The sequence below is a fragment of the Seriola lalandi genome, unplaced genomic scaffold, assembly GCF_002814215.2.
Source record: "Seriola lalandi dorsalis isolate HSWRI2012SDOR001 ecotype SW California unplaced genomic scaffold, Sedor1 jcf7180002054228, whole genome shotgun sequence".
NCBI classification, from domain to species: Eukaryota; Metazoa; Chordata; class Actinopteri; order Carangiformes; family Carangidae; genus Seriola; species Seriola lalandi.
Window position 1 is genome coordinate 141,106 of NW_019524781.1, and position 14,873 is coordinate 155,978.

At 42.7% G+C, this 14,873-nt stretch overlaps 1 protein-coding gene across 2 annotated transcripts in view; it reads left to right on the forward strand.

Moving 5' to 3' along the window:
- lrp4 (low density lipoprotein receptor-related protein 4) overlaps positions 1-14,873 on the forward strand; it is a 117,389-nt gene that overhangs the window by 42,863 nt on the left and 59,653 nt on the right. For both annotated transcript variants that reach the window (XM_023404171.2, XM_087173452.1), the window contains exon 2: positions 11,000-11,146. In XM_023404171.2, the coding sequence (XP_023259939.1) occupies positions 11,000-11,146 (147 nt within the window). The remainder of the gene's footprint in view (positions 1-10,999; positions 11,147-14,873) is intronic.

The following is a 14,873-nucleotide window of genomic DNA, read 5'->3' on the forward strand; positions in this document are numbered from 1 at the left end:
AGGCTGTCGCCACATCGTTTGTTAACGTCTCTGTGCGTTTTGCTTTGCGCCGCTCACTCTGTGGACTCCCAGTCCTGCGACCTGTATGCAGCTACCTGTTGTCTGTACCTGCCTACCTGCTTATCTGTCTTCCGGTCTCATCCGTCTGTCTGTAAATTAGAAGCAAATATTGTTTTTTAGCTAATTATTTAATGCAAATGAAAATTAGCTTTAACTCTGACAACATGGATATAATATTGCACATGGTTCTGTACAAATAAATCTTAGCAAATAGTACAATGCAGAAAAAAATAATGCAATTATACAGTACACAAACAATAAATGGAGAATAAAAGTATGATGAATGCACCACACAAGCAGATAAAATCACATGTAGAATGTGAATATTCACAGGAAAATGATAAACATATATTTTTGGAGGATGCAGTTTTGAAAGTTGGAGGCTTGTTTCGTGTCGGTGGAGCTTTTCACTCCAAGTTGCATCCTGGTTCTGTTATAGTTTGAGATTTTGACACTTTGCCGGGACAAAATGAGATTTGTGGGATTATGTGGGATTATTATAAAATGCTGACGAGATTTATTTCACCTCTTAAGTAAAATAACATGAACACTACACTTACAGCGAATGTACAGTATGTCTGTCTACTTTCTGTCTTTTTTTTTTTTTTTTTTTTTTTTTTTTTCATTCGCATGTATCCCCCCAACCACCCACGCCCGGTGGTGCCGGCCCACATGCCCGTCCAGCAGCCGTCCACTCATCCCTGGCCAAGTCAGTGTTATCTTTGAACTGACTTCAGAGAGACTGCTGGCCGGCCATGGATGATGACACTCCGTGTGTGTGTGTGTGTGTGTGTGTGTGTGTGTGTGTGTGTGAGGCCTTTATTTTTTACCCACAGCAGCAGGACCATGATATATCACCGAGCGTGTAATTATGTTTTTTTCGCTCATTTCAGGGGAATAAAGGACAGTATCCTCCCACATGCCTCTGGGTCGGACTTGGTTAATAGGCAATGACTTGGCTGAGTGTGTGTGTGTGTGTGTGTGTGTGTGTGTGTGTGTGTGTGTGTGTGTGTGTGTGTGTGTGTGTGTGCGCCTGGTGTTGCATGTAGTACCGCACATGATGAACATTCAGCACTGGCGTTGTGTAATGAAGCCTCTGGTCAGGTTTGGGGAAGCGTCATCATGGTTAAGCTTTTACAGGCATTGCCAACAACACACCCAGACACACACACACATACACACACGCGGCGCCCTGCTGAGTTACAGTATGTTATAAGAAAGTGATTGAGTGCTGTGCTGTGATAAGACTGGAGTTTTAATGAAAGTCTGAGATGAGCAGGCGTGAAAAGAACCCCGCTGCTGACCAACTGCTGCACATTTCAGACCCTCCTGTGTGTGTGTGTGTAGTGTGTGACTGAGATAACCGGCAGGATGAGCTTGTGATGACGGGCATGTCCAGGAAGATTTCTAGCAATGCTTTGAAGACTTGGCATCAACTCTGAACTTGTTTGTCTGCTACTTTGTTTACATTCTTGTGCGCGCAAACCGGATATTTTAAGCGTCTGAAGAATTTCCCTGTGCGTTTGAAAAGTGGTACATGTGTGCATCTGCTCACACATGCTGTTCCTCCACACTTGTGTCTTTTTTTTTTCCCAGCAGGCCTTCAACATGTGCTGCTGTGGTTACCAGCTTGCCGCATCAAGAGTGGCCTGACCTATGGTGGGCAAATTAGTAGGTGGAGATGAGCCGACAAAGAGGGGGGAACAGGCAGGGAGGATGAGCTGTTTGGCATCTTGAAGCCAAGTCAGCTTAACCCAGAGCCATCATAACCGCAGGGAATTCAGTCAATGTGTTCTTTGAGTGTTTCAGCGGCTTTAGAGAAATATGGATATTAAAAAAAAAAAAGGAACATGAGCCTGGGAAATGGTGTGTAAAAATGTCTTTTATATGTAAATGATGAGTGAAGTGAAAGGTGAGAAATCCTCTTCATCATCACCAACTCTTTATGGAGCATTTTTGGTTCTTTGAGCTTATTGTTTTGGTTTTGTGGAACATCTACTGTGTGCAGCGTTGTGCATGAACGCTGCACAAAGAACTGATCGTGTCCGTTTGCAAACAATGAACGTACTCGGTTGTGGTGGTAATACGCTAAAAAAAGCAAAAAGAAGTGTGTTTTATGGCAGCAGCCGAGGATTGACGGCCCCCAGCGTGCTGCTGGTGCTGCTGAAGCTGCTGGTGCTGCTGAAGCCAGTTGACATCAACATTTAAAGGACTTGTTTGAACAAATCCGTGCAGATTCTGTCTTGTATTTTTATCCAAATTTGTGTCCGCCAGGTCTGGAAAAAAAGAAAAGTCATCCGCATCGGCAATAAATTTGAAATGACTGATCAAGTTGAAGCACACAACCAGTCTTTTGAAGTATCTGTGAGTGAATGATAATCACAAGAAATCATTTAAGAAGGGGTCAGACCATGAGCTGACATCTGCAGAGTTCCTCCACCTGAGTCAAACTCACAGAATATCCACGTAAAACATATACTCACATTGTATTTTCTTGGCTTTTGAAAGTAACTGAACAGTAATTCGTGTGGTGAAGTGGCAGTGATTGAGAGCTGGGGATGATGGGCAGGAAATGGTTCCACTCAAAAAGAATTTCTTAAGAAATGAGCACGAACTAGTTAATTTTATTCTTTGTGAACTGAACTTTGAGCTACCGCTCAGTACTTTGCACATACTTTCCCATTCTGTAGCTCCTCTGAAATGTGAGCTTATACAACACTGACTGAGTGGTTCAGTCTCAACGCTCTCATCAGCCTAATTTCCAGCAGCAGGAGGCAGCAGCTGTTTTCCACAAAAAAAAAAGTGTGAAGCTCTTTAAGTGACAGTGAGCAGTTTTGCAGCAAAGTGTGTAAGTGTTAGAGTCCAGAGTTATTAGCAGTGTGATCACGCCCTCTCTCCCTCACTCTCGCTCACTCATCTCGTATTGCGGCGTTGAATGTAATAGACCAGATCGAAACTGAAAGTGAGACGGTCTGCTGTGTGAGATGAGGGTATATTAATATTTGACAGATTCATTTTTTTTCTTTGAAAATTACACTAAAGGCCAAAGATTACTCATTTTGCCTACTAAACTTTTTTTTAACATTCAGCCTCATTAATCACAGTTTGTGTTGATTTCCAGTTTATGTTACCGTTATATTTACCGACGGCTTGTCGAGTATGGTGTCATGACTGGGTCAAGTCCAATTCAAAACGATGATGCCTAATTTGAGCGTCTATTAAATTCATCTGAGCTTCACAGACAGCAGAGCGCATTGAAGGAAGCACTTTGAGAAGTGTCTATCTTCATATTACTACTTTCACATTTAATTAGGTGCAAATGTAGGATATAAAAACACAGTTAGGTTCTTATTTGTCCCTCTACAGCTGTGGTTCTCAAACCTTTTCACATCAAGGACCCGTAAACTGACACAAGTTAGATCACAGACGCCCGTCTTATAAGATTTTTGCTCTTATATGTTTTGTTACAGAAAGTGTTTGAACATGACCAAAACAGTCTGTCGTGTTACTTATGGATGGAATTATACAGGGAAGTTTAACTGAAAGGAGTTTTTATGCTGTTGCTGTTTTTTTGTCTGAGATGTTTTCTGACAGTCATCGCAGAGAGGAAGTGAACAGAGTCTTCTGGGAAATGTCTGACATGAAGTTTACCATGTTCACTCTCTTCCATTTACATGTAATTAGCTCAGTTTAGCGTTGAATTCATCCTGAAGAGGGCAGGATGTGCCAGAACATCGGCCTTTGGAATTTAAAATTCAAGCAATACATCAGCCTTACAAATGAATCCTGCCAGCTCCTCAATAGAGTTTATTTGCTTTTTCATTCTGATGTCACAGAATGTTTATTAAAATATGACACTACATCTAAAAGATGTCAAGAATGGCCAGTTTTCTTTTAAATGTCTTTACATAAAAACAGCTGGTGCAAAGTCCTGGTAGTGGTGGTATTTTCACCACTCAGTGATACCTCGCTATCAAGAAAAGCCAAAACCACAGTTGCAGCTCTTCATTCAGTATGAATGGTGAATGACGGTACAGGTGAACAGGCAATCCAGTGTACGTGAGCAGTCAGGCGTCTCGCTCCGTCAGCAGTCTCTCACGGTGAGAAGTGACGAAGGATGAACGCGTCGTTGTCTGACAGCGAGGTGGGGAACCAGTGGCGTCCATTGTCACTGTGCAGCGCCGTGCGACGCTGTGCCGTGCAGCTGGTTTGGGTCTGCTCGGGCTGAACAGTTGCTGACACGCTGAGGCGCAGCTGTCTCTCTGAAGTGTCACTTTAACAGCTCGACACCAGCAGTGGACGGGTGGCAGGAAGACAGAGGGCAGACAAAAGGTTTGACTCATTCCCTCCTTGCGCCTGTCTCACCCTTCACATGGTCAGATGGTTCTCCCCCCCCCCCCCCAATTTCCCGCTTATCACTTTTTATAGCAGTACACTCATGCAGTGAAAGAAAGACGCGGCTCCGACCCTCCAGGTAGTCTCCAGGGAGGTCCACGCCTAATTAACTGGCAGCCTTTTGACATCGTTCAAAGCGTGTGGCCACCCGCTCTCCGGGCTGGGTTACCATTGTGTGTTTTGGCCCCACTGCTCTCTCCTCAACTCTTCACACTCGTCATTTAACTATTTAACAACAGCAAATTGTGAAATAGAGTTTGAATGCCACCTGGTTAGATCTGAGACTCCTACGACGTGGCCTCTTCCGGTTCGGTTTGGTCGGTGAACACAGGCTTTTGGCGGCTGGCTTCCTGCTGTAGGTGGGTCAGGTTTAGGCGTGGTGTCAGGATGGGTTTGCGGGATCATCTGTGTTTACCTTTGGGGGATGGGCGGGGTGGGGTGGGGGTGGGGAGACCACCTGTCTTGTTCCACACCAGGTCTGTTTAGACAGTTTCAGGCTATAGTAACCAGCAGTGAAGGATCTTTGGTGGTCTTTGTTTTCTTTTTCTCTGCTGGAGGTTCCTGTCTGACTCACAGCTCATACACCAGCAGCAGGTGAAGTGAGAGTTTAGTTGCGTGTGTCACTGTTGGCCTGAAGAGCAGGTTCAACACATCAGCCTGCACCTCTTATTGGGTAGAAACGGTTTCCTCCTTTCTCATTGGGTTTGACCTCTGTCAATCAGAAGAGAGGAGGCTCTGAGCCTCTCTTCTGATTGGCCGACTGTTTTCTGAGTGATCCAATAGAAATACAACAGATTTCAAGTAATTATACTCAGAGAAACCAAATCCTGCAAGGTTGGTTTGGTGGGTCCAGGTGGGCGGGGCTTCGGGGCATAGCTGAGGACAGTGACTGCTTTGTTGTGACATCACAAAGTTACAGAAGTCCTGACGGCTGGTTTTAAGACTCAGTTCCTGAATACAGGCTGTGTGCATTTCTTTGTGGACTGAGCACTTTGGTACTTTCACAGTATTAATATAGAACCTAGACCTGCTTTATGATCAAACAACACATGGACAGAGACCTTTATACAATATGGGACCTTTTAAAAGAAAAGGTCAAGCAGCATTTATTGACTTTAGAACAACTTTACCGGAGTCACAGGCAGAAAAGTCACTGTTTACCTTAGTTTTGTATATTGAATATACTATGTTTATGCAGTAAGCATCTGCAGCTCTTCCAGTTCACTGTGTCAAACTGATCTACTGACAAAAAAATGTGGTTTAAAAATGTCCACAGGTGACTCCATTGTTCCTGCCCCAGTTAAACTTCCTTTTAATAGACTGAATCACGTATTGTTGCTAAACTTTGCACTCGCAGCTCAAAGAGATCCACTGTCTCTAGAAAACAGCCCAGCATGTGATCTGCTATCTGTGTAATGCATCAGAGGCTTGTCATGCTGGCGCTCTTGAAAGCGCCGCGCTGCCACGGCTGGCTGCTGCTGCTGTGTGGTGTGTATGTGTGCTTGTGTGTTTGTCTGCAGCCTTGCATAACAATCTAGCGAGTGGCGACGATTCCGTCTTTACCTCGTCAGGAGCTTCGTGCTCTCAGGATAAAGGCGATATCGGTCTGTCTGCTGGTCGACACACACATTCACACTTGTTTCTTAAAATGAATGCTTTGTGTGTTGATGTTTCACTCGTCATTATCGGCTTCATCAGTTCACATCAGCGTCCTTTTGCTTCCTTAATCCGAGTTTGGATGTTGCGATTATTTTTGGTGGCGAGGTTACAAGACCTCGAACTGATGTTGGCGTTGTCTTTTTGGCACTTTTACCTCGTAAAAACAGTCATTTCTCTTCCAGAACAGACTGGAAGCGTTAGCAAGTCTCTGCCCACCCATGTGGAAAAGTATTCACACCATATTTGACAATTTTATTTTTCTGATTTGACAGCTTTGAACGTTTTCTGTTTTTCATGGCATTTGTAGCATGAGACTGTTAATGTGTGGCTGATGCGCTTGTGCCAGTTCTGTGCGTACCTGTCAGTGGTGACACAGTATCAGTAGCATAACAGTCATTTCTTTTCCTTTACTGTGGAGCAGGTGCTTCCGTCTTCCTTGTTCTTTCTAGCAGATATGTTTTGCTTTCATGTCTGCTCAGCTTTTTTTCCGGTTTGACCGACGTTGACACAGCGGTCGCGTTACTGTGTGTGGAAATCCTCAAACTCTGCAATCTGAAAAAAAGGTAGTTTCATGTAACCTCTTTAAAATAATCTGGAAAATATAAATTACCTGAAAAATAATTATATTTTTAAATAAATCCTCCAGTTACTGATTAGACCTTCACTGTGACATCATAATGTTCTGCAAAAACACAATACATTTGCTAATTTCTATTCTATTTAGGTCTTCACTACATATATTATATGAGTCTGGACAGGAATTGATGTTAACTGTAACTTGACTTGGTTGTTAGAGTTATTGTAATTCTAGTTCATCATCAGTTACACAAAATATCTCGACGTATACACAGTTCTCTACCTGTGCCGCGAATCGATTGACTGATTCCGGATTTTTGAGACTGATGCTAATGTTATTTGAGATATCTTTAGGAGATGATGATAAATGATACGATAACAACATGTCATCTGATGGTAATGTTTGGACGTAAAAAAAACAAATTGGATATGGATCCCTTAGATTCGTCTTGTTGCTCATCTGCCGGGATCTACACCGCTGAGATGTATCTGCAACCTTCCAGTATTGGCTGATGTGTCATATAGAATCAGAAAAGTATTTTATGAAATGGTGCATCTTCTGGAAAATATTTTGAGAAACCATTAATAGATTAGATTATTAAATAGAATTTAATAATTGTCTATTAGTGGTATTTAATTGACTAATAATAGACAAATAGATTTGCAACACTAGCCACAGTGGTCCTGGACAACCAGCACAATATCAAATCTCCTGCTGACATATTGCTGTGAATATATTGTCACATCACCTAAATCTTGATGCAGGACTGAGAATAAGATGTTCATGCATGTGCAGCGTAGTGTGTGTGTGTGTGTGTGTGTGTGTATGTGTGTGTGTGTGTGATGGTCTCCTGCGAAAAGCTGTACGTTTCTTCGGCTCCGGTCGGAGCAAATGGCTCCAGTATGTTTGACAAATGCTCGGCCTGAGATGTGGCTTCATGTTGACACGACTTCTGCTCCAGCTCACAGACTCTAATTTAGCTCAGTGCAAACCAAAACACACACACACACACAGATGAATAAAACACACATAACGTGCTTTACATTACAAATCCAGCACAGCTCACAACACTCCAGTATAAGCCATTGCTGTGGATGCTATGTAGTATCAGGAATTAGTCTCAGTTGGAGATTTTCAGGCCTTAGTCTGTACCTGTCTGTCTGTGATTGTCCTGTCTGTCTCTCAGAGTGTAAATGGCACACCCCCTCCCTCGCTGTCCCAGAACCTCAGGAACTACACACTGTGCAAGAAAATTAGAAAGACAACTTTAAAGACAGGAAGACTTGGATGACGGCATCCCTGTTTCCCTCTGGAAACGAGGGGAGGGGAGAGGAAAAAAGTGGGGAAGAGGAGAAAAGAAGAGAGGCAGCTGAAGGGGAAGTGTGAAGAGGGGATGGTGGAAAGAGAAGAATGAGGAGAAAGAGAGGGAGAGAGGGAAATGAAAAGAAAGAGGCCATTAATTTAGTGCTGTGGGAGGGATCTGAAGGTTACTGAGCTCTCTCTGCCAGGCCCTCCTGGGTTGACTGATGCCTTTGTGAGGAGGCCAGGAACCACACACACACACACACACACACACATGCACACATGCACACATACACATGCACACATACACACATACACTATGTGTGTTCCAAGAAACTCTGGGTTTGTTGCGGCAGGCCAGTTTCAGCAAAATAGACACACACACACACACACACACACACACACACACACACACACACACACACACACACAGATGGTCATTAATAGGCTTCAAAGTGAGAGCAAAATGGGAAACCTTTATTTATTTCCTGTCCTGAACGTGATGTGCTGTGATGCGTCTGAAGGTGTGGTGACGCCGTGTTTTTCTCTGCTGCGGTGGGAAACCAGAGCCGAGCGAACGTATGGATCCTGTGTGTGCGTGTGTGTGTGTGTGTGTGTGTGTGTATGTTTGTTTGACTATGTATTTTGGGAAACTGTGTTTGTCTGTGCACATGTGCACACAGCGTAAGAAAAACGAGGCCACATTAAAGGGCCAGTAAACACTGTGTATTTCTGGTTGATGTAACTTTATTTCTCCTAAATCAAAATAAGGTCAAGTTACAGTACAGAGAGACCGAAGATGTTTCATTATTTATAATGTGCTCTTTGGCTAAAGCTCCTGCTATTAACAGAGGTATCCATTCTACCTGTGAGTCTCTTCTTGTGATTTACTAGATAATTTACTCAGAAGGAGAGAAGTAAAACTTTCCACTGCACAAATAGATATTGCTTGGTTTTATGGGGTCAAGCCCCAAATGAGGGAAACCACTGGCCTAGTGAGTCAAGAATAGATGGTCAAGTCAATTTCAAATCAATTTTTATTTGTATAGCGCCAATTAACAACATGCATTATCTCAAGGCACTTTAGTGCCACAAGATAAAGTGTGTGTGAGGGTCTAATTGTCTAATTTGCAATACTTTTGCATTTAATGATACTGTCTCTTGGGCTGCACAAGTGCAATATCCAGTAGGTAAAATGTGTCGCCACAACAACCAGACCATAAATGATGTAAAGGGACATACTTGTTTGGTACAAACCCCAGCAAAAGTCACATAACCACTGTTTATTTTTAATATCTTTCAGTGAAAAAGAGATGCAAAAATGACCAACTGAAATTGTGACTCAAATGCAATATCTGCCAAAATAATATTTTTTATTTTGCATATTGTTCAGCTGTAACTGTCTCCATGTTTTTACTTACAAAAATGTAAACTTAAAAATACCTGTTAATGTTATTTTGAGTAACATCTGAATTGTTTTCATCATGGTCGATTTTTAGCTCACAAACCTCATTATTGACTCCATGAATCATAACGCTGATGAGTGTCAGCTGTTTATTGAGGACAGGGAAGAAACTCTGAACACTGAATAAATCACTTGGTGCTTCTCTTAACAAGACGTCATCCTGCTTGTCAGAAGGGATCTCGAGTATAAACAGTCACACAACAAGCACAGATTCATTAAACCTCCTCACTCTGAGGAGCTAAAACTACCTGTGGCTACACTGGTTTACAGTCATGCTCATAATACTGTGTTTGTTACCCATGCAACACGCAAATTCATGTTCTGGCAGAGGAGATTAACTAAATGAAATCCATTCACATTAAGATCAGACATGTTAATCGCTCTCTTTGAATGCCACAAATTGTCCAGAGGAAAACCATATTAATCACATTTCTACATGGGGACATAGTGTGTGGCTGCATGGACCCTGTTAGGGTGTAGTTAGCTGTACACAGCTCGTTGGAGAGGTGACAGAGAAGCCGCGTGGCAGACGGCGGCTCAGAGAAACGCCGCTAACATACCGAGCTCTCTGAAAACAAAGACGGCAGCACATGAACACCAGCAGCCTGAACTGTCATTTTGTTACCACTGCAATATTTCAGCATTAGCTAATTAGCCGTTAATGTTTGGCAGAGGTTGTTATTTTGACTCTGCTCTGCTGTAGAGCTGAAGACTTGGAGCAAGGTCAGATTTAAGTTGCAAAATTGTTTCTATTTAAATTTCTACTTTAGATTATGTGAAATTCCACAATTATAATTAAAAAAAAAGACAACATCAGGCAGGACCTGCACAGCTTGAATATTTTAGTAAGGCCTGTATGTTGAAAGGACATGGTCTCAGCTATGTAAAAACACGACACAGCTTTGAGAGACCGGACTCGCAGCGGACTTGAAATCATCCTCGAGGACTTGACCCTTGATATGAGACTTGACTTGGACTTTACCAATACCTTTTTTTTTTTACTTAAACCTCCATGAAGGTAATTTATGGAGATAGTACTGTAACCACTGATCCATTCACAACATGGTTGAGTTGATTTCATCAGAGCTGAAACCAGGTTAGAGTCCCAGCCGGGTGGAGTTTACAGCTGCAGCATAAATCAAATAGGGAATCCCATTAAACTACACTAACAGCTTGGCTGTGGTTGTGGTGTCATACAAACAGAGGAGTTAAGCAGGGTGAATAAATCATAATAAAAAACAAAAAAAACAATGCAAGGAGTCACACGTTTGAATCGTCAGTTGTGTCATGTGCGTTAGACTAAATGTCCTCCCTGTCTGAATCTCTGCAGCCTCCCCCTGTTCAGTGTCAGCTGAGTCAGGGTTCAGAGGCAGGTTTTGGTTTTCCAACTGAGATGAGTCCATCTGCACATTAAATACTTTCACACCCAGGCATGTCTGTATGTGAAACAAGTTTAATCAGTATTTGCTTATTTGAATTCCAGTAACACAACTTAACTTGACCGTGTGTGACCTCTGACCCTCTCTCCCTTCTGTGTGCAGGCATTCAGGGCAGCGCTGAGTGTTCGTGTGGGAGGAATCACTTCACGTGTGCGGTCAGTGCGTTCGGGGAGTGTACCTGCATCCCGGCCCAGTGGCAGTGCGACGGAGACAACGATTGCGGGGACCACAGCGACGAGGACGGATGCAGTGAGTTAACAATCCTCTGATTCTGTTTTTGTCATCCTCCTCTGTTTTTCCTTTTTCTCTCTCTCCTTTATTGATCCACCATAAACAAAAGATGTTATTGTCAAATAAAGACATTTAAGAGTTCGATTTTATCATTAAAATCCGCTTGGAATTCACACTACTGACCGACAGTAGTTGTAGACATCAAGTTGGCACTGAGGCCGAAGTACTCATGCAAGCTGGTTTATTAAATTTGATGTGATTTCTTCATCCATGTGTCAGCTGAAAATGCTTTTGCCCAGTTGGTGACAGATGAAGTTGGACAGAGACTTCTACATTTCTAAAGGATTGTAGGACAGAAGTTTGTCTTAAAGTTTGCATGTGTCCCAGTTTGTCAGAAGGTTGCCTAACTTGCCTTTAGGAATATAAACATTTTTTTTGCATTAAATATGAGTAGAAAAACTTCCCAAATATTAAATGATGTATAAACACAAGCAGCTGCACAAGATTTTTGTCTAAATAAAATCGTCTCAAAGGTTCGATGTTGTATAAAGGTAAATTTCCATGTGTAGTGTGATTATAGATCTGCTCTAGCTTCTATATTAATACTGTGAAAGTATCAAAGCCTCAGTCCACAGAGAAATGCACACAGCCTGTATTCAGAAGCTGAGCCTTAAAACCAGCCGTCAGGACTTCTGTAACTTTGTGATGTCACAACAAAGCAGTCACCACTCACAGCCACGCCCCAAGCCCCGCCCACCTGGACCCACCATCCAGCCTTGGATTTGGATTCTCTGAGTGTTTCCCTGAATTCTGCTATATTATATATAGATATATATTATTATATTATATTATGTATGATATATTATAGGTAGATATTTAATTTGCACTGATGTCATTTCAGTTTTAAAGATTTTCTGTAATTTAAAAACTCAGCTGGGAAGTAGTTGGTTCTAGCAGCTTAACAATTGTGGTAGTAAATCATCATTTCTCAGCTGAGTATTACAATGATCCTCTTGAGCAAGGCATTGAACTCCCACCACTCAACAAAGACTTTGTTTGCACTTGGCAGCTCTCTTGTGCAAATTTGCGTAACTGCACAACTTCTGACTTTTGCTAGAAAGGTACAAGTGTGTTCAGGCAGATTTTTTTTTTTCCCTGCATAAATAGTCCAGAATAGTAAGAAAGAAAAAAAATATAATTGGGCCCATATGGATCCCATCATCACCCAGTGAAACAGTGAATGGGTCACTGGTCCAGGCGGGGTAGTATTTCTGATGCAGAAACAGAGCGAGGCGCTCTGCGTGGTGTATGCCCCGTGCAGAAAAATGCTTGAGTGACTTTTGGCACCAGACAGCGTTTGGCTGGAGGGAAGTCTTGGCAGCAGAGCCAGACAGGAGTATTTTCCTGCAGAGCATGTCAGTTTGTCAAGTGGAGGAGATCTTCAGCGCTCCTCTTTTACACTTCTGTATATCGATGTGAAATGTCAGACGAGGGTCTTTTTCCCTTTTTTTTTTTCTCTGCTCGCTCATAAAGCACATGAGCAGATGCTGCCCTTTTGTTTGACACCTCCTAAGCCTTTTTGAAGTGTGTGTGTGTGTGTGTGTGTGTGTGTGTGTGTTGTGTGTGTGTTGATGTTCTTTCCCCCATCAGTCTTCCTCTGTCACATTAGGCTAGTTAGGGGTTGGGAGAGGGGAGGCTAAGTGTTATTGATCTGTGGCCGGTTGAATGTTCAGTGAGTCTGATCGCCACATATTGATCTGTGGGATGTCACTTTTTTAAGGGGACACATGGAAGCAGCTGACAGATATCACAGCATCTAGCCGGACCTTCCTAATCCATTAGTACTGTCTGATCGATCCTGCGCTCCAGTCAGGCGCTCGACCTCTTGGAATCACTCCAGTCAATCTCATAGTTCAGACATTCGTGTTGCTGCTGTGGCCATTTCATACCACAGCTATGTAATTCCCTGCTACTATCTCATACTTTCTATTGAAAAATTCCATCTCACGCCAGGAATGCCCAGGTCGATGTTATTCCTTTATTTAGTCGTACAGTCAGCACATCTTTGAGTAAAGCATGTGTTTCAAATTGGGGCTGAGGTTCAGGCTCCTCAGGTTCACATTTGTCAGTTTGGAACAACTAAAAGAAGTGATTATGTCTCTCTGGATCCCATCTTCTCATGTGGTGTACTTTTTGAATCTAAACTCTGGTTGGGGCAAACTGGCATGGAAGCAATTAATTGCCAACCGTTTTGACACTCTCTTGTTCGATGCTTTTCTCTCTTTTATATCATTGTACATTGTAAATATCTTTGAGGTTTGGACTTTGGACTTCCTTTTTATAGATCAATAGTTCCCAGCCTTGGTATTGGGACTCCACAAGAGGTCCCAAGATACAGATCTGAGGGGCTCACAAGATGATTAAATAAATTAAATTAAATAAAACAGAATTTTCTTTGAAAAGAAGCAATTTATGAAGGAAAACAAGTGTATCTTTTTACAACCTGCGAATAGAATTTGATTTATTTGAATGCGACACAAGCCAAAAAGGTTGGGAACTACTATTTTAGGCTAAATTTGTAATTGAATCATCTACTGATCAAGTATGAAAATCCTCTCTGTGTAGCTACAAGGAAAGAAAGGTGCTACAACTCAAATATAGTTCTTTTGATTTGAAAAGAACTGTGTTAGTGTCATGTATGTTTACTTTCTGAAATCAAATGAAAGTCATTATTCGCATACCGAAAGTCAGAGGTGTGTGTGTGTGTGTGTGTGTGTGTGTGTGCTTGGTTTTCACTGAGGAGAGTCGAGGCCCACATGACTCAGCTTCTATTACACTGATTGAATTAAGCGAGTGGGATTGTAAAACCAAGGAGTGAGATTTTATGGTTTTTAACGACGTTTTCTAAACGCAGCGAAGAATTGAATTTATGGAGGCGCAGCTTCGGTGCATGGTGGAGAGAAAGAGCAGGTTTCCACAATTCAGCAGGCACAGCAGGCGTGTGTGTGTGTGTGTGTGTGTGTGTGTGTGTGTGTGAGATTGTGAGAGTATAGACTCACAATGAACTCACACACACACAAAAACACAGAAGAATACCTCTGTTCAGTGGTATTGTAGCAGTGTAGTTTGTGCCATCCAGGCCTCGTTTGAACTTTAATGTATTTATCATCTCTGCCAATTTAACAATTGCTAGAGAGAGCACAATTGTCCTGAATCACCCTGGAGGAATGTGTGTGTGCATGTGTGTGCGTGCGTGTGTGTGTGTGCGCGCGTTGAAACTTTGGGAGAATAGGAGCAGAGGGAAAGTGGCCAACAGTGTCTATGAGGCTATCCTTGTAAACTTCTGATCTAATTACGATGTGGGAATCATGTGGAAATGTGTAGTGCAGATGTGGCTGTTTTTGTCAGTGTGTTTATGTGTGTTCGTGCGTAAGTGTGTGTGCTTGTGTTCCCCCAGATAAAGTTTCATAGCTGCACAGGGACAGAAGAGGGGGTGGAGAGGAGTTGGTGAGGGGACTGAGAGGTGCATGGATTCTGTGCGTGTGTGTGTGTGTGTGTGTGTGTGTGTGTGTGTGTGTGTGTGTGTGTGGAGGAAGTCTATCTTACTCTTAAGGACTTGCTTGCGGGTGAAGGTGAGGAGGAAAAGGACTTTACAGCCGTGGACTCTCCTCTTCACCTCACATGTAACATCTGTCTGTTTATAGTGGACCACACTGAGTGGATGGGGGGGGGCCCCCCCCCCCCC